Raw genomic sequence first — 22,564 nt, forward strand, 5'->3', positions numbered from 1 at the left:
CTCCTGCTCCCTTCAACAGACTGGCCAATGGCGAGGACAATCACGGATGGCCCTTTGGTGCGAATTTGTCACTGCTTAAAAAGTGCAAACGCATCAGGACACATAACACAAGTACAGATTAGGGCCCCTCCTGAGGTGAGGCTTATTGTGTGGCTGCCTTTGAGGTGTCTTTTTCCGGAGGCATCATCTTGTGATAAGGCGGCGCAGCCTGCAATTCAAGAGATCTTGCCAAAAAACTAAGCAAAGCATGGGATTGTGTTGCCCTCCTGCATCTCTTTTTAATCAGTCTTCCTTTTTCTTTATCTAGCAGAAGCAGGAGGGTGTTCAAAAATATACTCCCTCTCTTTCTCAAAAAAAAAAAAAAAAATTTAAAAATGGGAAGAAACTTAATGAGGGGAGAGTGGAACGAGGACAGTGTTTCCCCCGGAGAGCTCCGAGATGCACCTGGGGGATACAGCGGGGTCCTAAAACAAGATATAATAGTCCTGTGGCATCTGTCTGCACCGCAGTGTCCTGATGCAGCAGAAATACAAAACAAGCCTTCCCTAGAATCTCCCTAGAATCGTCATGCACCATCACACAGACGTCTACTGCCCCGGGAAGTGAAAGTCCTGCAGCGCCATTATCTGAAAATGGGGAACGTCATGGCCGCTGCATACATTCACAGAGTTCCTCGGCTTTCAATATCCTGACAGGTGGATTGATTTACATAGTGAGAGCGGTGGTTTTCTGGCACTGCAATAACGGCCTCGGTAGGTGGTAGATGACTCTCTTGAACTTGTGGAACAAATCGCACTTAAGCTTGAATTATACTTTTAGAATTGAGCAGTGTCGCTGTGGGCATCAGGGGTGATTTATGAACCTGAGAAGGCCTTTCTTGTTGACTGTTTCGAAACAGCGGAACCAAAAACAGCTTTATTTGTTCTTAAGATGTGACCGGCTTTAATTCTTGTTAGAAATGTGAGCAGTGCAAGAAGATCTGCGTCATTGGTATGAAAAAAAAGGCCACTTTGTTGAAAGTTTGCTGTCGCTTCATAGTCATACTTTTCATGAGACGCTGCTTATAAAACTGCATGTTTTGAGAGATCCGTTCCAATCGTGATACATGCATAAACATTTCCACATAAACCTACTGTTTAGATTTGGTACTTAAAATATCAAGATCAAAGGGAAATTTTCAAGATGACTGCTAGTTAGGTGCTGACATTTTGAGGTTCTGACAGTATTTTACCTGTTTCCTCATTCGTCAGTTCAAATTTTTTGTAATCGGTTATGTCAGGCTGCATTCGTTTATTCAGGTATGTGCCTGTCTTTGTAGCTTCCCATCATCACAGCAGCAAGAAGTTTAAGAATGGAGAACTTGACCTCCCCATAGCCTCAAAACGCAGGACTCAAATTTAAAAGACAATTTCCTGTGGCCAAATATAATACACTTGGCAAAAATTGTCACTTTGGCAGCCAGTTCGTGGTTTCAGGTTAGCAGTGCAACTTTTAGATTATATAACAAAAGATGGGGTTTCATGTTAATGCTTGTATCATCATTTTAAACATTTTCACACTGATCTGCTGCACTAAACCGAAACCTACACCTTCGCTGTTATCTGCTAATACCATCTAATTTATTATCAAGAATGCCAAATAAAAGAGGGAAAAGACCTTTGATGCAGCTGATAAACTGTTTCTATTAGAGAAATCTGATTTTAGTACTTAGATCAAAGCCTCTGATACAGACGAAATATCTATTATTTCAAAGAATAGTGTGTCTTTTGTGATTTCTATCAACCAGAATCTGATAGACAGTTTAAGGTTTTTTTCCCAGTCCATCTGTACACAGCCGCTTCGCTGCAATCTACAATGTGATCTAAAATACATCCACATATGCTTTGCTCTCTTCTTACAGCCGGCTATTACCGAGCAGTCTGCAACCCTGCTTTCAGGGATATTTTCTCTGCTGAACTGATCAAGAGGATTTTGTGAAGGCCGTCTCTCTGTGACACACTCGCGCTGCACGCTTTCTCTTCACGGCAAAAAGAAATCATTTAACAGACTGAGACACACATTTAAAAAAAAAAAAAAAAAAAAAAAGGGTCAAGATCTCCAGAGCAGAGGAGAAAAAAAAAATAGAAGATAAAGAAAACGATGTACGCAAACAAACAAATGGAGGCACATCAGTGCGCTGCAGTTAATCCTGTTCGATATTAGCTTCCCCACACAAACACATTACAGGGACGGTCAAAGTCCAGTTGGGCTAAACAGCAGATTAAGAGGTGCTTGACATATCAAACATTTGCATGGTAAGTGCAACATTAATGATTAAAACAGAAGAGTACAAAATACTGATGCCCAAATTCAAAACTGGCTTTCACTGGGCATTTTGAGGTCTGTGAGGAGGTGCCAGTTGGAAGAGCCTGAAGCTCCACTTAGCCTGGACTCTCCTCATGTGAATGCAGCTTCTTAGAAGGGAAACAAAGCAATAAAATAAGCGGTGCCATTTTAAGTCTTGCATCAAAGTTTGTATCTGCAGAGAGGTTCTCATACCAAAGGCATGAACAACATCCTCTATCAGATTTGAAGGATCGCTTGGGAGGAGCTTTTTTTTTTAAAGAGAGAGCTGCTTTGCTGTATTTGGACACACAGCATTTAACCTGCTTCAGAGAGGACAATACACTGCTTGTGCTTATGCGTGGAACAAAATCACAACATCTGAGAGGGGCAATGCTGACACTTTGTATTATAGGAGCCTTTTCCCTGTCAGCTGGAAGGATGGGTGGATGCTAATGACTGTAATTCAACTAATAAGCAGCCAATTCCCTGGCAGTGTAACAGGCAGTGCACCACTGGTTAATCTTTCCACTCTCCGTTCATTCTTGTGGTTTCATTAGATGAGAAATTAAAGGCCATAAGATCACATGATAAATCTCTCCGACACCTGCGACAATTAAGAGCTCATATCACTATTAGCAATTTTATTCAAACAGAGATAATGCAAGATGACATTCTCCACCGTCCACGCAGAATACCAAATCAGCACTCAGACTAAGTTGCCCAAAGGGCTGTCCTATCAGCGGAACAAATGTGTCAGAAATGGCCATAAAGAGTCTGGGATTTCCACTAACTATTTTGGGAGACTGTGCCATCTACCTATTATAAGAAAACCCCTATGTAGGACAGATGTTCTTGCTGTCTCAAGTTAATTTAATAATGTCAGACATGAATGTCAGACAAAGGTAATGCTCACATATAAAATCTGTTCTATACTTGTTTATTCTTATATATTTTTGTTTTCTTTTAAATCTCCACAGCAGGGTAGAGCTGTTGAATATTTTTCTATTGATTCTGACACAATGATGTTAAATTATGTTCAATCGCTGCTACCTGGCACTGATGACTTAAATATGAAATCAGTAGAAAAGTCTATGTAAGGTTATATGAGGGATGAATTCCTTCCTTATGGGAAAAGTTTAACATTTGAGCAGAATACACCTGCCTACAAAACATTACAGTAATATCTGTTGATTCAATAGGAAACAACATCAAACTTAGCATAAAAAGTTAAGTTTTCCAATTACCGTAGCATGCTGGATCTTTTTTTTGCTTCATCCGTCTAAAAGTATGAGCAGCATCATTTTTCCCTTGAGGAGGTGGCTTTGAGCTGCACTATTTCTTGTCCATTACCATTGACTTCCTGGAGTGCAGGCCAGCAGCCCCCAAGGTGTGGCAAAACTCTGAAGTGAGTCACTGTCCTGCGCATGACTCACCTCAAAGAGCCGCAAGGGTTAGTTCTTACACAGTGGCTTTTGTTCAGAAACCAAATACACATATTTCCCTAAAATGTCAAACTTCTCCCTTGACACATACTATTGACATCAAAGCACTGGCACCACAGATCGCTCTAAACCTTGGCAATAAATCATCATCAGCAGAGGTCTGTAACCGCACGGAGTGAAAAGGGACATCCTGATATACTCACCCCTTGCTCATCAAGCTTGAGGAGCTGCTCAGGGACCTTGGGAGAGTTGAGGGCAAGCCTCAGACAAGGGATATTTAGTTCAGGGATGACGTATTCCAGCACTTCTTTGAGCGGGAGGCCGCGGGCCGTCCCGTGTCTTGCCGTGGATGGGATGGCATCCTCAAGTATGGCTCCTCGGAGGGTGGTCAACTGACAGGAGAGACAGATGGTAGTATATAGTGTGTCATATACACTCCCAGTTACACGTGTTTGGGTTACATTTACGTATGCACACGCATGCAGACTGACTATTCCTGGCCATGGCTCTACTACGACTTCATTATGACTTTATTGGACAGCATTAGGAACTCACTTCTAAATAATTAAGACAGGCTAACTGCTCACTAGCTGTTAAGTGTTTTTTTTTTTTTTTTTACTATCAAAACCATTAGCGTGTCAGTAAAACAAACAGCTTTCAAACACCCACTCCATAACCCTGTGTTGTTGTTTGGAACATTAAAGACACATTTACACCCATAAATCCCTTTTCCATCTGCGCAGCCTGTGGACACGAGCATCAGCAGTCAATAGCAGTCCAACGGAGAGGCTTTCTGAAGGGCAGATTACTTAACAGACTTAGCGAGGCAAACAGAGGAAAGAGTGGAACAGAGAGGCAGAGAGAGCACCGGGGCTAAATGATAAGAGTTCATGCAAATAGATGCCTTAGTGGTTTGGGAATTAAAACACTGTCTGCATGCCGACTTGCAGGGCTACCATGACCCAGATACATTGTTCCATGGTGGGAGTGGTGCTTTAAACCAAGAACGGCACTAGATATCAGTGACATTTTCCTGCCTGACGCATCTGTTGCACCTGAATTATTCAGTGAATGAGACCAACTAGCATCAATCAAGGAGAGCTCTCACTTCCACCAGGGACACTGAGAGTACGCATCAGTTTGTGGATTAATTATGTGTGTTCGTTAGTGTGTGTGTGTATGTATATGAATTTGAGTGAGTGAGGAAAGTCACACCGACTTGGAGAGATTGTATCGCCATTTGTATGACTGGACAACTGAGTCACAACTGGCGCCGAATGACTGGACACATTAGGACACTCAGAACAGATTTAGGAAGAGAGAGCGGTGAGAAGCTGCCTCTTATTTTCAGGGTTACGGAAGCATTCCTCGACACTTGTGCTGCTTGACTGATTACTAAGCTGACTGACCTTAATGTGTCTGTATCAATGTAATATATGAGAAATGTAAAAAAAAAAAAAAACATGTTCTCGCAAGGACACAACTTTATTTGATAAGAGCAATGGGTCATGCAGGTTTCTCCCACCATGCATTAATAATATAAGAGAGGGAAAGGGAACGCATCGGTGTATTATAGTTACCTGGCTGGTTCTGAAGGTGACCCGATAGTTGTACTGCATTCCTTCTTTCTCCTTTCCATCGTCCAGCCTCTCCCTGCGGACACTCACCGCCACTGGTCCCAGATTGTCATCAAACCCAAAATAATTCTGATGCTCTAGAGGAGGAACAATGAGTTTGAATTACTCACACAAGACAAGAATTAACAGCTTTAGAGACAGTATTATACAGCTTGTAGATCATTGATTTGAGTATGAGGTCATTTTAGGTAAAAATCTGTGTGGATTGATTAGACCTAAAATGTGACACAGATTAGAGAGACAAGCATTGTATTTTGGATTACAACCTGGGAGCTATGGATTATGTAGTGTAGACATAAAAAATACATCCCCGTGAATTTTAACCTGACCCAGATACTCCACACAGCACCATGTCTCTCGTGATATAGATGCACGCAGAGCAACGTATCATTGCAGCCATGAATGGGTTCATGATTGGTTTGGTGAAACGTTACGTCAAAGTCAGATTTGAATTAAAACAAATAACTTTCTTTTCATCTTAAATCGGAATCCAAACAGACTCAACATGAATAATAATGAAGTTTAAAGCTACCAGATATCATGTCAAATGATGATGTTGTTGTATGGGTCATCTAAGATTTGGATTTACCTCTGCCCCCAAAATATTACACTACTGCAGGTTTCTAGGCTATGTTATCACAGTAAAATAACACACCAGCCAAGATGTGGCTTTTGTTTTGACGTCATGTCACTTTGCATGAGAGTTGACTGTGTTGTGGTGGAAGAAAATATCTGGTAAGATTTTCCTGGCTGTACTCCAATACAGGACAAACTAGTGGATTTAACTAAATCTTTAATCAAAAATCACTGAAAAAAGCTAAATAGGATTAGGGAAGTTTGATGGTCTTGGTGAGCAGAAGATCAATTGATGCAACAATTAAATCCAAACCAGGTTTTTACAAATGTTACGGATTTGTCTTCTCAGTACATTTAGTAACTTGATAAAAATCTGATGGGCAGATTCTCATTGCTTTGCGACCTTTGTGATCTCTGAAGAATCTCTTGATAAAGCTTTACCTCTATATTTACACGTTACTTTATTGTCATCGTTTTCAGGCTGTTCACTGTCATTGCCCATAGTCAGCTGGGATCAGCTCCAGCCCATGTGATCCCAAGATGGATAGGGCAGTGGAGAAGATGTGTGGATGGATTTACAATGGCAATAATCTCAAATATTATTATGAAGTTCAAAACAAAGCTGAAAGTAGTTTTTTTCTATGCTAATTCTAGGAAAATTTGTTAGTTAGTTTTTGCTGGCAGGCATGTGCTGTATGACGCAACAACATAGTGAACACTATAGTGGTCAAAAGCAGAGCAACCACTACTAACAGTATGTTGATGCAGAGTGTGTGTGTGTGTGTGTATACACACACACACACGCACACACACACACACTGATGCCTTGAGCAAACACACCCTGATCCAGGCTAAATCCGAGGAGAAAGACCTGGATTCAGCAGACAACAAAAAGAAAAACCTCAGCAGGGACGCAAAGCACTGACATTCGCAAAGAGATTTTCTGCTGAAGTTTAGATAACACATCCATGCCACGTCCTGCATGCAGCATACATTTGCAGGTTCTTGTCACTGTGGCATCAGCAATGGGGCAACGCACGTATCAGCATGAATAATAAATTAAACTGTGGAGCCAAAGCAGGGTTAACTGTCGGAGGAATGCATGGCTTGTCAGGAACAGTGGACTGAGGGGAAATGCTCTGTGAGGCATAAGGTCAAATGTTGGCAGGAAGGCTGTCTTGCATCGGAGGCTACTAGGCATCCAAATACCATCAGGACAGTGAGCGAGACGGTGTTGGCTGTAGAGGAAAGCTTTTTGTCAACACGTTTCTTTAACATGTCACTTGCTCCCATCACATAGCAGTGACAATTTGCTAAAGGTTAAAAAAGTGATGACTTTGACTGTCATGTGAAATGATGCCCCATTGCTCTCTTCATGCCACTAGCTGCATTTAACATTTTTTAAAATGTTAAGAATTCTTAGGGACTGTTAACCCATATCCAGTATGTAAGGCTGACCTGTATATAGCAAGGTTTGGCCCTTTGGGGTTGTATTGTGTCCATTAGGATGGCCGAGGGAGCAGCACTCCTGTTGCTAAGGGAAGAGGGGCTTTAGGCGATCAATGGGATCGATGTTCAGCCCAGGTTGATAAAAGCTTGCCGTAAAGTGGTGACACATGGTCGCGTTGGTGTGAGTGTGTTCATGGTATGACAGATTTGTCTCTCCAATAAAACACCTCATGAAAAAAGGGCAAGGGCCGCTGTATGTCCACATCCTGTGGGGAGAGGCATCATCGGCAAAAGCTTTACTGCCTAAATGAAAATCTAGAGCAAGATTAAGAATTCCTGCAAAAAACCTAAAAAAATTGTAGGAATCATTTTACACTACAAGATGGCTCCATTTCCATTTATTATTGCTTAATACAAAAAAAAATACTTCATGAGCATGTCAGACATTCTTATTTCGTTAATGCCTCTCTGATGCTCCTGTATGATGTGATATTTATCATTTAAACATCAGACCAGTAGAGACTGAAAATGCTACATGAAACCAAAACGAGGAGTGAAACAGGTACTTAGCAAATGTGCAACTGTGAATGAAAATGTAAATTTGATTATATGCAATAACAAGATTTTGTTTAAGAAAATATATAAGCTGGGTTCACAGAGATTATTAGGATAAAATTCACAGGGAATATGGAGTGATTCTGCAGGCAGAGCCTCACTCAGGAATATTTTTAAACGCACTCTCTTTTTGAAGAGGTTCAGGCATCTCTGAGTGTGAACAGTGAAGCAGCTGTTTTCTGGGAGGGGGGGCTGGCTTAAAAATTGGTAATTCAATCTGCTGAGAGCGGCAAGCACAGACAGTGAGAAAAACAGATACGTATATTGCAGAGATGGGCCGGGGTCAGCATGGTATTCCCAGTGTCAGTCACAAAGGTGTTTTAATGAGGGGAGCTGGAGCCTTGGTGTAATTTTGCTGACCCTAAAATTTCATACGAGGGGTCTTCACACTCCTCGGGTCCCTGTGGGGAACAGCTGCAACACACCCTCTCGCTCACCTCTCTCTTCTCACATGACTAATCACAGTTTCTCCATAGGGTTCGGGATAATATCAGAGGGAGGACATGACCGCTCGTCTGCCGAGGAAGTGAAACACACACCCGCCCGCCCAACACAAGCCTGCTATTGTTCTGGAGCTTATTTCATGTGGACCTACAAAAATAACCGGACTGTGAAGATATTTGACCCTGCGCGCACAGGTTGTTTAATCTGCTGGGGGTTGTTCTTTTGGATATTGTGGACAGTGGTGTTTATGGGAAATTTCTTTGGTTGGAAAAGTTTGATAATCCTCAACACTGAGTCAAACAAATTATTCAATATCATCACTCCTGAAGAGTGCCAAGTGTACTTATGAGTATTTCTTACCTCTCCCATAGAAGTATTTATGGTAGTAGTAAGCACCGAGGTCAATGTGCTCAATAATGTAGCGTTTGACCTTCTCTCTGTGGATTGGTTGGTTTTCCCGAGGCACCTCCAGCACAGAGACCCCGGCATTGGTGCAGTGTGAACTTAGAGATGACTCAAAAGAGCAGCTCTCTGACAAACCACTGTAGTTGGCACTGTTGGCTCTGGAGAGGGAGATCTTCCTCTCGCCCTCACCACCGATCTCATTACGAAAGTGTGGACAGCTCAGCACTAAGCTGTTGCTCTTTCCGTCCCCTTCGTCTGCATCCAGGTTCTCCTTTGGGTTCAAGTCCTCCCTGCTCCCCAGTGGAGACTCAAAAAGGGGGAGATTTCCACTGCCGCATCCTACTGCTCCACCTTCTGCCACAGGTCCAGGCCCAGGCAAGACTCCAACTCCGGAGACTCCACTTGCTCCAGGCCCTGCTCCAGCGGAAGCGGCTGAAGCCCCAGTAGTAGTGTTCTTCCTCTGGCTCAGGTTAGCTCGACTTGCAACTGCTTCACTAATGTTAAAAAGTACACTCTGAACATCGTAATGAGCAAAGCACTTCTGAAAGCTTAGCGGACGACGGTCATCCTCTAATGAAAGCCGCAAGGCATCGCTCTCGCTCTTAATGGTCCGCAGTTTCCTGAAAAGTGAGGTTTCAGACGACTCCGATTTGAGACGTCTCATGAAAGACTTCTCCCTTTCCCGGCTGTACAGGAGAGCATTGTCTATATAATCGTAACCTGGAATGTGCACGATCTCACCCCTGGCGATTTGTGCAGCAGTCTGTAGGCTCGGGGAGAGGGATGCATCACAGCGCAACAACTCTGGGAACCCCAGAGGTGGTATGCTACGATGGTCCAAGGTGTCCACTCGATAGCCCCTCAGCATGGTGAAGAAGCCATCGCCGCTCAAGCCCTGACGGTCAATAGAGGATGTGCTGCCATATTCACGGTGCAGTGAGGCTCCAGTGTTTGGGTTGACAGCATTCTGGTCCACTATGTCCTCAGAGTCAATGTCACTTATGGTTACATCACTGTTGCTGCGTTGCCGGATAGGGTGGAGACCCTTCAGCGGAGAGTGGCTAAGAAGGTCACTCAGTGTGTATTTGTCTGTGTAGTCCACCTCGAGACAGACCGCCTCGCCTTGCTCTAGTATTTCCACAGTATGTTCCTGCTGGCCATTCTGAAACACTGGTATCACACTCTGATAGTTCGGTGAAGGCCGCCCGTCCCATCCATCTTTCCTCGGTGGCCATTCTGTCACCCTGGCTCTGACACCCATTTTAGGCATGGCTGGATTACCATTTGCTTTTCCTGCACCATCAGGTTTCCCCTGCATGCTGGAGGCTGGTGGTCCCATGCTGCCATTCAAGGCTTTGAGTTTCCTACTGAATAGCTCCTCTGACTGCATGGCTCTGGGGTATTCTTCTGGGCCTCCCACAATTCCCACAAGGTTTGATTTGTTATCTGTCAAAGGGCTCAAAATACTCATATCCTGCTGGCAGACTCCTTGAAGAGCAAACTTATGGGACCCTTCTTCATTACATCATGTGATCTGCTCACTGGCGAGCGGAGGAGGAGCCTCTTTCCTGAGTCAATGAAGCAGCCGCTGTCATATTTCACAGAAGGCTGGTGGCATGACAATCGACGTGCAGCATTTGGCTGTCAAGGGCAAGTGTCTGAGGAGCGCTGAGGCACAGCGGAGAGGAGTCTTTTCTCACAGCGTGCCGCCAATGCAGAACGACAGCTGGTGGAGTTGAATCTGTTGAACAAAAGCAAAAACACAGAAGAAAATGTTCAGCAAGCAGCAAGAAAATTTGAAAACTGTAACTCTGGCTTTCTTTTATAAAAATAGAGGAAAGCCATTTGTATTAATTAAAATGACACAATTTTAAACGCGGCACATTCAGTTCAGCTAAAATAATGATCATACTGCTGACCTAAATTGCCTGTATCCTGTTAACTTGTCATAAACTCCCACCATGGGGGATGATAGGATGTATTAGTTTTGAAACTATGTAGAAAGGATCACCAAATATGGCTAATTTGGGTGTTTGGGAGGAGAGAGTGCCATTATGGGTTTATAACAAGAAAGATGTATATCTTCGTTAGTGCTTGCAGCCAATGCCTAACAGATGGTGGTGAAGCAAATTACAGCAACAAGAGGCAGATGTTCAGCTAAATGCTTGCATGTACCAATATCTGATCCAACCACTCACGGCATCATCAAGCCTAGAAATTACACATGAGGGGAAGATATGCACATTCAACCCCAATTTCACTTTGTCTTCATATTTGATATACTGTACAGGAAATTAACAAAGACCTAATCAGGTAAATTGGCTATGACAAATAAAGACAGGCATGCAATAATATAAGGGAGAATGAAATGGCCACGAAGTAATGACATAAGATTTCAAGGCAGTTTTGCAATCACAATATTGCAAAGAATGAAAACAAGTGCTCTATGAAATACGTATTTGTTTCACGGGTTACATTTTCTTCATTTTTCTATGTTCATAAAAATGACAAAGTTTGTATTGCACGGCTCATTATTTCATTTGATTGAAATTAACCAGACTGAACCTAATCTTATTGACAAAGGCAACAGCCTCAGTCATCCATGTCATAGAATATCCAATTACTGTCTCAACAATGAACCCAGGTTTAAACCACATGCCCACCAATCAACATTTCAAATGTCTATACATCAGACTCCAAGATTCATCAGTTCAAATTGATGAAATCTTTTGGTTGCACAGCAAAACACTTTTAAAAATTCAAGTGAATCTGGATGAATTTAAACCCAGATAATGAGACATGTCTGCATTTTCTCCCTGCGTTTTCTTCAGGTGTGCAGGCTTTCGCGCAGATCCCAAAGACACAAGTGTTATTTAATTGGTGACTCTATATTGCCTGTTGGCGAGTATGTCTGCGTGCAACAATCTCGGTGTGTTTGCCCTGGCAAGCTATGCAGTCCTTTTTCAATGGTAGCCTGGATAGGCTCCAGCCACTGCGATGGAATGAAGTGGGTATTGATGAATGAATGAATGAATGAATGAATGAATGAAGTTACTGTACACATATAATAGCATGACATATCAAATTTGATCTTGAGAAATCATAATAGAAATAAAACTGGAATGAGACTGCAGTTGATTCCACTATCCCAACTTCAGAAAACAAACTTTGCCTTGTTCTCCTTGTTTGTGCACTGGAGGGAAAAAATACACAGACGCAAGGCTGCTGTCAGCAGTTTCCACCAGTAACCTGAACAGAAAGAAACAGTAACAGTGTAGTCATTGCTCTGTTTGTCCTTGAAAAGAAGCTTAATTCCCTCTTGGGTATTTTATATATATATATATATATATTCAGCAGTTTTAAAGAAAGACTTTAATAAAGATTGAACTGTATACCATAACTGAAAAACATACAACCAAAAACAAATAGGCAACTAAAGAAAAAAAAGAAAACAAAAAGGTTCCACTAAATGGATCTCATTCCATGCGATAAGGTGTTTCTTAGGTCCAGTGGGGGAAAGTGTCTGAGGTGTTATTCTGGAATCATCTCCTCCAATCTGGACTTGTGCATACAACATGGCACCAAGCCACAGTGGAGCTGAAGAATCTTGACCTAAATGCTCTATAAGACTGTTGCTGTGCCTTGTTTCTCCGAGCACTACAATTACGTACAGGTAAGCCGTATACATCTAAGAGGGTGGCACTGAATTGCTAGTATTTGTATCAGTAGAGCTTTTAAGCTCTGTTGAAGCGTCTGCCTTTGTAAGGTTTCACTGTGAACATGATAGGGTAGGTCTGGTCTTTTGCCTTCGCTCCAAATGCGGATGTTAAACATGATAGCGGCTGCCTCCAGACAACTGTTTACATTTCTGTCATTTTCTGCTAAGAAGGAGCATCAACTATTTTGGGCAGAAAATGTGGGTCACATCTAGAAAGGCTGCAAGCCAGGCTAGAACAAACACACTAGGGAGGAGTTGGAAACATTTGAATAATAAAGAAATTCACTTTAGCGTGGCCCAAATACAGGTCAATGGATGCATGACCCAAATGTGTAGGAATATGGTAATGGCAAGTTCTCAGTTACATCTAACTACCCACAATCATCTCTTTCATTATGGGCTCATGTGGCTATGAACACAGCTTCATTAGCAAGCAGAAAAATGTAAGTAGTGTCACTGTGTTTAACACACGGCTTAGAAGGGACAGTGAGATATTGTATTGTGTCACATGACTGCATAATGTAGTGAGTACAGCTGTGGGAAATGTCTTTTGTCTGTTACCAGCGGTGAACAATGCATAATGGAGGATGTGGCTGACTGGGAGAAAGTGAACAAAGGAACATATTTCATTATTACAGACAGTGTCTATGTTTGAAGAGCTTAAGATGGAGATACAGGTGTGAAGTTTATTATTTCTAAAGAAAGAAATGGATCAGACAAAAAGTGAATCTTCACTCATGACCACAAATTTACCAGAATAGTGTTTGATCACAAGAAATTAAAGTTGTGGATTTGTTGGTGAATGCGTAGTCGTTAGCACTTTTGCCTCACAGCAATAAAATCCCTGTTTTGAGTCTGGTTGTGGGCTTTGCATGTTTTCCCCATGTGTGAGTGGGTTTTCGGGTCATCCTCCAGTCCACAAACATGCATTTGTGGTTAACTGGACAGTCGAAATGGACTGCTTGCATGAATGCGGGTGTATATGTCTGTCTGATTCCCTGTGTCCTGTGATGAACTGGCAACCTGCCCCGAGTCAGCCGGGCTCCAGGTCCCTAAATTGTTTTTTGTTTTAGTGCTTCCTTCACTGAGACCAATGGCACACTTTCATCAAGTGGAGGGGAAGAACCCAGGTGGAGGAGTCAAGTAAATCAGGATGTGTTTCACAAATTATGGAAAGAAGGGTTATGTAATCAGCCACAGGCTCGGTCATACAGTGTATAGTGATCACTGATCAGACTGGCTATGGCTAAATCCACACCCTCAATTAGGGTTATAAAGTTTCGGTCAGGACCTAAAGAATTAGGTCACAGATACAAAAAGCCAAAATGAGATGAATTTACAGGGTGGCAGTTCTATCACAAAGGTAGAGGCAGTGAGGGAATCAGGGAGAGGCTCAAAGCTGTGACACTGCTACTCCACACTGAAATAAGCCAGTTGAGGTAGTTTGCACATCTGATTAAGTTTGGCCCCTGGCCGCCCACAGGTCGAGACCCTGAGGTCGGTCTAAAACACACAGGAGATGAACTCGACCAGCGGCCCTGGGAACAGACAGTAAGTATGGACAACTCCACAATCTCAAGCAGATTAAGAAATTAGAAAATTAAAACATGCAATGTGTGAACATTGTCTAAGCATGTTTGACATGCTGTAAGCATATTTTCAATTACGGCCACACACCAGCCTTTAAATTTCAAGTAAATAAGGATTTGAACTGGGGCTGCGTGACATCTGGTGAACATACAATCTTGTTAAGTACTGCAATAATGATACAGTTTATTATGAATACAAACGTGCAGCTATATTATTGTATGTCAAAGCCTTTGTGCTATGAAATGTGCTCTTCCATATAATAGTAATCTATTATATTCTCCTTATTCAAAGCAGATGTGAAGGAGCCATTTTTTGTTGCTGTTTTTTTTTCCTCCAAACTTTGTGACCCCAACCAAAATAAATATGCCTCAGATGAATGCATAGTGCATGGAAACATGCTGTTCAGCCAGTCTTATGTGATATGTGTGCTGCGTATATTGATTTTGGAATGACAAATTTGTTATATGCTGTGCAGTCGTAAATTTAACTTTATTGTGATAAAGAGACTTAACATAAATATGGACCTTCAAGTTTAACTGTGCTCATTGGGAAAACTCTAAAATCTTTGTTCGGTTAAATTCAAGTCACTTAACACTTTTTTTTAGGATTCTCTGCTTCAGAGAAGAAATATCGATCATCTCAAGACTTCTATAGCAGGGCCATAGTAAATCAATAACCTTAAATCTCTTTTCTTGCTGCTGGGCATTCACATAAAGGTCTCTGGTCACCTCAGATTCTTCTCAGGTCTTTTTCGTTTCATGACAGCGAGCAGAAATTATGATGGCAGACTGCTGACCAACACCCAAATGCCAACTGTTGACTGAACGCCGTCTATTCACACTCATAATCACAGGGAGTGAATGTGCCACCTGCACAAACAGCTTTATCAATGGTGACACTCCAGGAGAGGCTTTTACGGATGATTGAGGACAGGAAAAACAAAGAAGTTGACATCCTGACAGCAGAAAAGCAGCAACAACTTCTCATTCTCATCTGAAGAAGAGCTAAGGAAAAAGACAGAGGAGTGTAATTCTATCAACACACAGAAGGGGAAAAAAAAAAACTAATAAGGAAGAGTGTTTATGTTATCACAATAAATAAAATTCTGGACCAACTGCAAACAATCAACCAAGTTTGAAAAAAATAAAATAAAAAATGAAGTGCCCCATCGGTCCAAATATCTTCACCCTTAAAAGCACATTTAACATAATTTTGCGTTCCACTTCTCAAAACTGCCTTCAATCCAGGAGAGAATTCAGAGCGAAAACCAAAGAAACAGAGGGCTGGTCTGTTTATGTTCATTTGGTCCGGTCTCTGAGTGTTTGGGTTGCAACATGGGGTCAAGAAAGGGTGAGCTGGCCTTTATTTTCTGTTGAGGACAGTGGAGGAGGATAAACCAATGAACACGGTGATCTGTGTTTCTCTTTCCCTTTCTACTTTCTCTGCGACAGTGATTAATGAACACAGTTGTGCCATGTTTCACTTCACACCCCCCCCCCCCCAGCTCCATCAGCCAATGGAGAGCACCCCGGGCTACTTGGTCAGCACAATCTCACAAAAGTGACCTGAAGGAGGCAGTTTTCTGTCCTCGCTATTGTGTCTGTCTGTACAAGGGAGGTGGCAGATGGAGGGTGGGCGGTTTGCTTAGCTAGCAGCCCCTTTGCTAACTGTAGTAATGCATCGCCATCATGGGCGTTTAAGACGAGGCCTGGTAGAACAGAGGGGGGGATGGGGGGATGGAGAAGGCAAGATGTGAGAGAAAGAGAGGCCTAATTACAGTAATGAACTCGTTTTCTGTCGCTGATGTTGGGTAGTATGTCTTTCATGTGGGTTCATCTAGTGAGGAGTGGCCCAGCAGTTCTGCCAGGTCTTAAAATAATCCTCTGACATTGTGGCCTGATTAAAGGCCCCGCAGTTATTAATATGCTGTCAGAAAAGTGAGCACGTTCTGTCCACCACCCTGAGATTAATACTGTTCTTTCACTAATGGGCAATGTCTCCAGAGAAAGACGCAAGGTATGATGTCAGTGAGCTCGGCAGACTGTGTGACTGACGACACGGCTGTCGCTGTGACAAAGAGAGAAGTTTCTCTGTTCAAGACTCTGAATTGTCGCGTTGCCGGGTTGTGACAGCTCTGCAGGTGATCCAGATGTTGGTCGCTTTGGATTCATCTGAGTTGTACAGGCACAGTGAGCAACACCCTGCTCCTAAGTTGTTGCAGCAAACACTGCTAAAACTGAAATTTTGCAAATTAGATTTATGGAAATTCAGTCGTAATGCAAGGATTTTCCACGAAGCAGCGCTGCATACATTAACACCCTTTGTTGCCAGTTGCAAACACTCTTCATCCAAAGCAATATAAGACTTAATCCACTAAGAGCTGACAGTTTTTCAGGAAATTAGGCACATAGTAAACACATTGAAAGCAAAACCTTGTCATTAATCCCTTAAAGATGTTCCAAGGAGGAACGACAGGTCTTTTGCATGCCTAATTTGTCGCAACAAATAGGTTTTAGGCTGCATTTCCTCTCTGAAAGGCTCAATGTGTCACTTAACGACGTGATGAACTATCACAGCCTTATTATATTCAGTGTTGCAGCTGCAGAAAGACACAGAGATGTCCCAATTATTTTAACAAAATATCAGGATTTAGAAATCTGTAGAGATGAAAGGCACAATTTGTGTATGAGTTTGTTCAAGCGCGGTTACTATATCTGGAAATATGGACATACAGTATACACTGAGAGTTTATACTGTAAATCGACAAACACAAGAACCTTTGTAAGTTTCTAAATGAGATTGTAACATACAATAACTTGGAAAAATGCCATTCCAAATATAACCAATTAATTGTTCCCTGACTCAAAATGATCATTTAGCCTTTTGTAATAATTTCCCGAGGTCACAAACAGAAGCATATTTTCTGGCATGAATTCTGTTTTTATGTCTTTAAGCATTTCTATAATGTAGGTGAAACACACTCCTCGAATGCCAGTTGTGCAGACACACAATTGCTGCTGATGTTCTGCTGAATGTGCTAAACACAGGTAAATGGCACCAACAAGTGGCAGACACTCTCATCAAAGGATTTTTCTCACCATTTGGCTCAAAAACTCTCACAACAAGAATAGAAGTAAAGCCATAAAATATATATTGTCATTTTACCAAACCATTTCAAGATTTACAACCGAGGGGGGGGGGGGGGGGTGTCCAAATAACTTCAAGACTTTCCGCAATGCAACAAGGTCTTCACTGTCAACACTGCCAGGCAGAAATTGATCCCGACCTTGTAGAAAGAATTGCCACATTTATTGAAAACAGATGGTGCCACATGGTAGTAAACCTATGATTTTTTATGTTATGGACTATGTCTGTACAATTTCCATGTGCATATTATTTTGATGTCGGCAAAACAAAAAGTGCCTATTGAGAAAACTCAACCTTTGGATCAATTGTGGGGTCAATTCCAGCCAATACACAGAGAGGCCCCCTGAACATGGTGCCCTCATTACCCTAACACCATCATTTCTTTAACATTTCACATTCCTCTAAAATAGCTGGTCCTCCACAGTGTCCGGAGTGTTGCACTTCAGGTCAACGTGTTTATTTAGCCCCCATCCAGCTGCTGGGCCACTCTTGAGCCCTGAGGTGAATGCGGTCCTGTCATGGTGGGCAATTATGTTTAGTAAAAATGTGTGTAATTGAGTCACATTAATGCGTCTCTGTTCTCCAAAAGCAGGAAATAGTAGCTGGCTAAGAAGACTCGACCCCCAGAACTGAGGCCAAGCCATGAAGCCGGCATCATTCCCTCCTGCAGCCAAATTAGGGTGCAATGTAGGTTAGAGGCCAAGATGATTGCACCAATTTTCCAGCTCATGGACTTCATCATACAGTGACTCAGGCAGCATTACTATGTGGAACTTTTTAGACCTTTTTTTTTTTTCCTTTTTGCTCTTTGTTACCTGCCTTCTATCGTTTCATGTTGAGAAGCTGCAGCCAGTCAGACATTCGGAAGTGTCACAGTACATCCATCATTAACTACGAGGATGGGAAAAAGTCAGAGCGGAAAGCAAACACACCTGAAGGCACGTTTCTTGTGCTTCGCAACGCACCATTTGATTCCTCAATAGGCTTCCAATAAAAACAAGGGATCGCATTCCATGTCATCATACACTCAAGTCTGATCAAACCCGTACTGCATGCAGAGTTAGCATTTCAGCCTCTGTAGAGTTGATTTAAAACAACCTGGGACCTCTGTTTTCAATACAGCAGCCATTCCAACCTTGCGGTGAGGAGAGAGCTAGTCTATGCAATGGTTTTGGTGTTAAGTTCATGACACAGGGATGTAGACGTGCAACCAGACATGGGCTTACTCTGATCTGATGAAAACACTCGTGTTTCTGCTTCAGTGGAGCAGTTCTCTACCTTAACTGGGTTACTGCAAAAGAGAATGTGAGGTCAAGAAGAGAGGCGAAAGTGCTGGAGTGGGAAGACGGAAGACAAATAGGATGGGAGGTTTGCCAAACTTCACTCAAAGAGATCGGTGCAATTAAACCACAGAACCAATTAATTGGCCAATGTTATCCTTGAGAGTTCATTACTAAGGGCCTGGGAAAGCAGGCATGCCATCTTCCCCAAGTGCCTCCAAAACCAGCAAGGACACTTGTGAAAGGGTATTAAGACTGTGTGGGTGTGTGCACCTAGGCTCATGCTGGCTGGGACTATGAAAGTATGGACCAAAGAAAACCAAAATTCTCTATTCAGCTCCTTCCTCTTTTATCTGCTGCTCCCACAATTCAACCTCACAACAGGGAGGAATCTCCCACCAGCTGACACTCAAATTAGTACGGATGCTAAAGCCTTGCCATTATTGGGCAGACCCTCCACTTCCTGTATACAGCGATAACTCTGTATATATCTGAGCTGCTAAGAACCCAATCATTGGACTCCACCCTCTCTTATTGTGTTTGGACCACCAACTGAACACCCTGATGTGCCAATATTGCCTGCAGGGAGTAATGCTGAGATTTTAATGGCCAGTGTGAATGAAGGGTCACACCCTCTACAGGGGGTAAGGAAACCAATGAAATGAGGTCCAGCCAGCTTCCTTATCGTGTGTGATATGTGGAAGCTTAAAGCAAACCGCATCCAGTCTGATTATCCTTTGAAAATAGTCACACGGAGGACAAACCAAACAACCATGAATGCTAACTATTTATTTAGGTAAAGTGGGGTTGCGTAAGTAATATGCTACAGAACAAAGAATAATATTTAACCAGGAGCAATTTGACAATATCCCCCATTAGAGGGGATATACAGAGGTGGCAGTCACTCGACAAACAGTCAAATAAATCCACCATTTGCCCACGGCTCCCCCTCTATGCCTCCATTTCCTTCTCATGTCTGTCATCTTGTCCCTGGATATACTGAATTTAGAATCAAATTTGGCATGTCTTCAAAGGCTATGAGAGTAACTGGAGGTTTGCCCTTTAATGCAACAAGGTAGAATTTGCAAGTCAGTAAGATATGAAGGCAAAAATCCTTTCGGTGAAATTTAAAACGACGGCAAGAACAAGCTGAATGTGATTTAGCACCAGTTTAGGTGCTACTTAAAACAACAAAAAGCATGTTTATTCTCTAAACTGACTACAAAGACAAAATGGAGAGATTAGCCTCAACAATAGAGGGGTACTGATAAGCATGGAAACATGTTCCAGCGACTTTGATTATGTGCCAAAACATGTGACCCTTTTTATTTAAAAGCCACCTCCATTTTACAGTGTGAAAACAGAAACCTGTCACGCTTAATAGGACAATACTAAAAATAAGTAACCTTGATGATATTCATTTTAGTATTAGAGAAAGGCTTTTCAAAAGCTTTATTTGTGCTTTCTTAGATTTTATATTTATACTGTGTTATTCATAAATGCAGCTTAATAAGCCATCAATGGGGCAGTGACGCAGTGATGTGTTGTAATGATGCCATAAAGCAATGAGGAAGCAGTGTTGTAATGTAGTGTGCCGACGCAGCAATGTGATGCTGCAATGCTGTGACGCGGTAATGCCATGATGTGATGTAGTGATGCGGGCACAGAGCAACGTGGGTACACAGCGATGCGATAAAGTGATGTTGTGATGCTTTGCAGCTGTGCATCACATCATCATCATCACACCCACACAACAAAGCTCACATCTAAATATTCACAACACTATCAACATGTTACAAAGGCCAAGAACAAAACTTGACAAACATGTCAACAAGTTCTGACTTGCCCGTGGTGGCAATTACACTGCTATTCACCCATCACAGTCCCTGCAGAACACATCATTTTTGTGTCTGATTTTACAAAACAGCTTCTACATTTTTTAACACTCACACACCATCACACCCCACAGTGACAGTTCACGTGTACCAACAAAGTACTTCTAAAGTAGCATGTCCCCCAGAAGGTATGTGATAACTGTGGAGTTCTAACACATCGGGTCAAAGAGGAATTGCCAACGTCAAACAAGTTCAAATTCTCTTTTGAAAGACACCTATAGCCAAGGTATGAGTGATGAGCCAAACATGCACAAACACATCTCATCTCATCTCATCTCTTGACACAACAATGGGCAAGACAAGAGTAGAAGTAATTGAGGAGGCATCCACACGAGAACGCCGTTTCATGTAAACGCACCATTTTTGGCCGATCATCCACACGGGGCAGCGTTTTAGGGGCGCGAAAACATTATATATATATTTTTTAAACGAGTCCCAGAGTGGACAAATTCTAAAACGCCAGCTCAGCTTTGAGGTGTGAACGGGCAAGACGCACATCTGCAGAAAACGGTCTGCGATGTCACCTCATAACCACAACAATCTCGGACTACTTGCTCCAGGTTGAGCTGCAGAAGCAACCGAGAAGGAGCATAGACCTATATAACTAAGAGTTACATATGTCTTCTGCGTTTTTGGTGCATTTGGTGAGTCACAGCACCCCTAAATGCCTGGCATATGTACTACTGGCTCATAGGCGTCGTGTTGAGCTGTGCTCAGAGTGACATGTGGACGGAAAAAGATTGTCTTGGCTTGTGTGGACAGGGCCTGAGTGAATACACGAAATGTACAAAAGCCAGAATTGTGTGTGTGTGTGTGTGTGTGTGTGTTTGTGAGTATGTTTAGGAGTGGCTAAAGAAAATCATCTCCTGCAGGAACAAGAGACACAATTAGAGGCTTTTTTTTTGTTTACATCTCGGCGCACATGGACCCAAGTTGACCCAACAGCAGCAGAACAATCAGTAGAAGAGATAAAAAGGAGGTCAGATGGGACAGAGTACACATATATCCTCATCTCCCTGCTCTGTACTGGGCCTCAGAATGCACTGTGTGAAATGCCCACGTTCATCGACACCCAGCCTCAGGTGCACAGATACGAGACAAAAAAAGGAGAAAGTGTCTGGGGGTATAACAGCTGTCATGAAATGCTGGCTCTTAAAAAAGTCTCTTTAGTTTGTCTGCATTTTGATCCATATAAACATAGAAAAAAAAAACATACTGCAACCGTTTCAACTATGTAGAAAATAAGACGAGACGAGCATCTCCACAAAAACCAAACTACCTCAAACCACAATAATACTTCTCGACTTCCACCACAGCCTTTGAAAATCTAACAGCTTTCTGCAAATGATGCACAGACAACAGCTGGAACACAAGAGGCCACCGAGATATTTCCTGAGCCGCAATGTCTGATATCTGCTCCTGTGGCTGCACCACTAACCCGAGGTCACTGCCCTCCAACAGTCGTCTCGCCACACCTCATCTGTCAACAGTTATGCTCTCATGCATAAAATTAAACAAAAGATAGTTGTTTGCTTTTCTGAGGACTTTGCGGTTTGGACTGGTGGTTATTTCTAGTCTTAGCCTAATCATGAAGGCAGCTTACGTGAGCACGAGCGTGTTTTCCCTACACCAATGCACCCCTAAGTCTGCTCCGCTTTGTGCTGGCTGCAGCTCCATCTGGAATGTGCTGGCTACAGCTGGGTCTAAAGCACAAGGGTCATCCACGATCTGAGTCGGTTTCACTTGGTTGAGTGAACATTAAGTATTTACCCAACAGAAACTGCAACAAAGCTAAATTCTTTTCATTTCCTGCACACATTTGAAACTCATAATATCTACCATATGCTCCTTTAGAGACAGAGAAAAAGCCTCTGCCAGAAAAAAAAAGTGGTTTCAAATACTCTGATTGTGTGTGGAAGTGAAGTTGGGGGAACGGAGGAGTCAAGGTAAATCCAATTATGTGTACACTGATCCTCTCATCATGAATGCACAAATCTCTGAAAACATCATTTAAATCTTTTTTTTTCATAATGCAATCAAA

At 42.4% G+C, this 22,564-nt stretch overlaps 1 protein-coding gene across 1 annotated transcript in view; it reads right to left on the reverse strand.

Annotated features, from left to right (window-relative positions):
• LOC308121147 (signal-induced proliferation-associated 1-like protein 2) overlaps positions 1 to 22,564 on the reverse strand; it is an 89,231-nt gene that overhangs the window by 45,967 nt on the left and 20,700 nt on the right. The window contains exons 2-4 of the mRNA XM_080482245.1: positions 8,849 to 10,634; positions 5,348 to 5,481; positions 3,971 to 4,159 (exon numbers count right to left, since the gene is read on the reverse strand). Coding sequence (XP_080338371.1) covers positions 3,971 to 4,159; positions 5,348 to 5,481; positions 8,849 to 10,364 — 1,839 coding nt within the window. The 5' untranslated portion in view covers positions 10,365 to 10,634. The remainder of the gene's footprint in view (positions 1 to 3,970; positions 4,160 to 5,347; positions 5,482 to 8,848; positions 10,635 to 22,564) is intronic.

Source organism: Lipophrys pholis, assembly GCF_963383615.2.
Source record: "Lipophrys pholis genome assembly, chromosome: 15".
NCBI classification, from domain to species: domain Eukaryota; kingdom Metazoa; phylum Chordata; class Actinopteri; order Blenniiformes; family Blenniidae; genus Lipophrys; species Lipophrys pholis.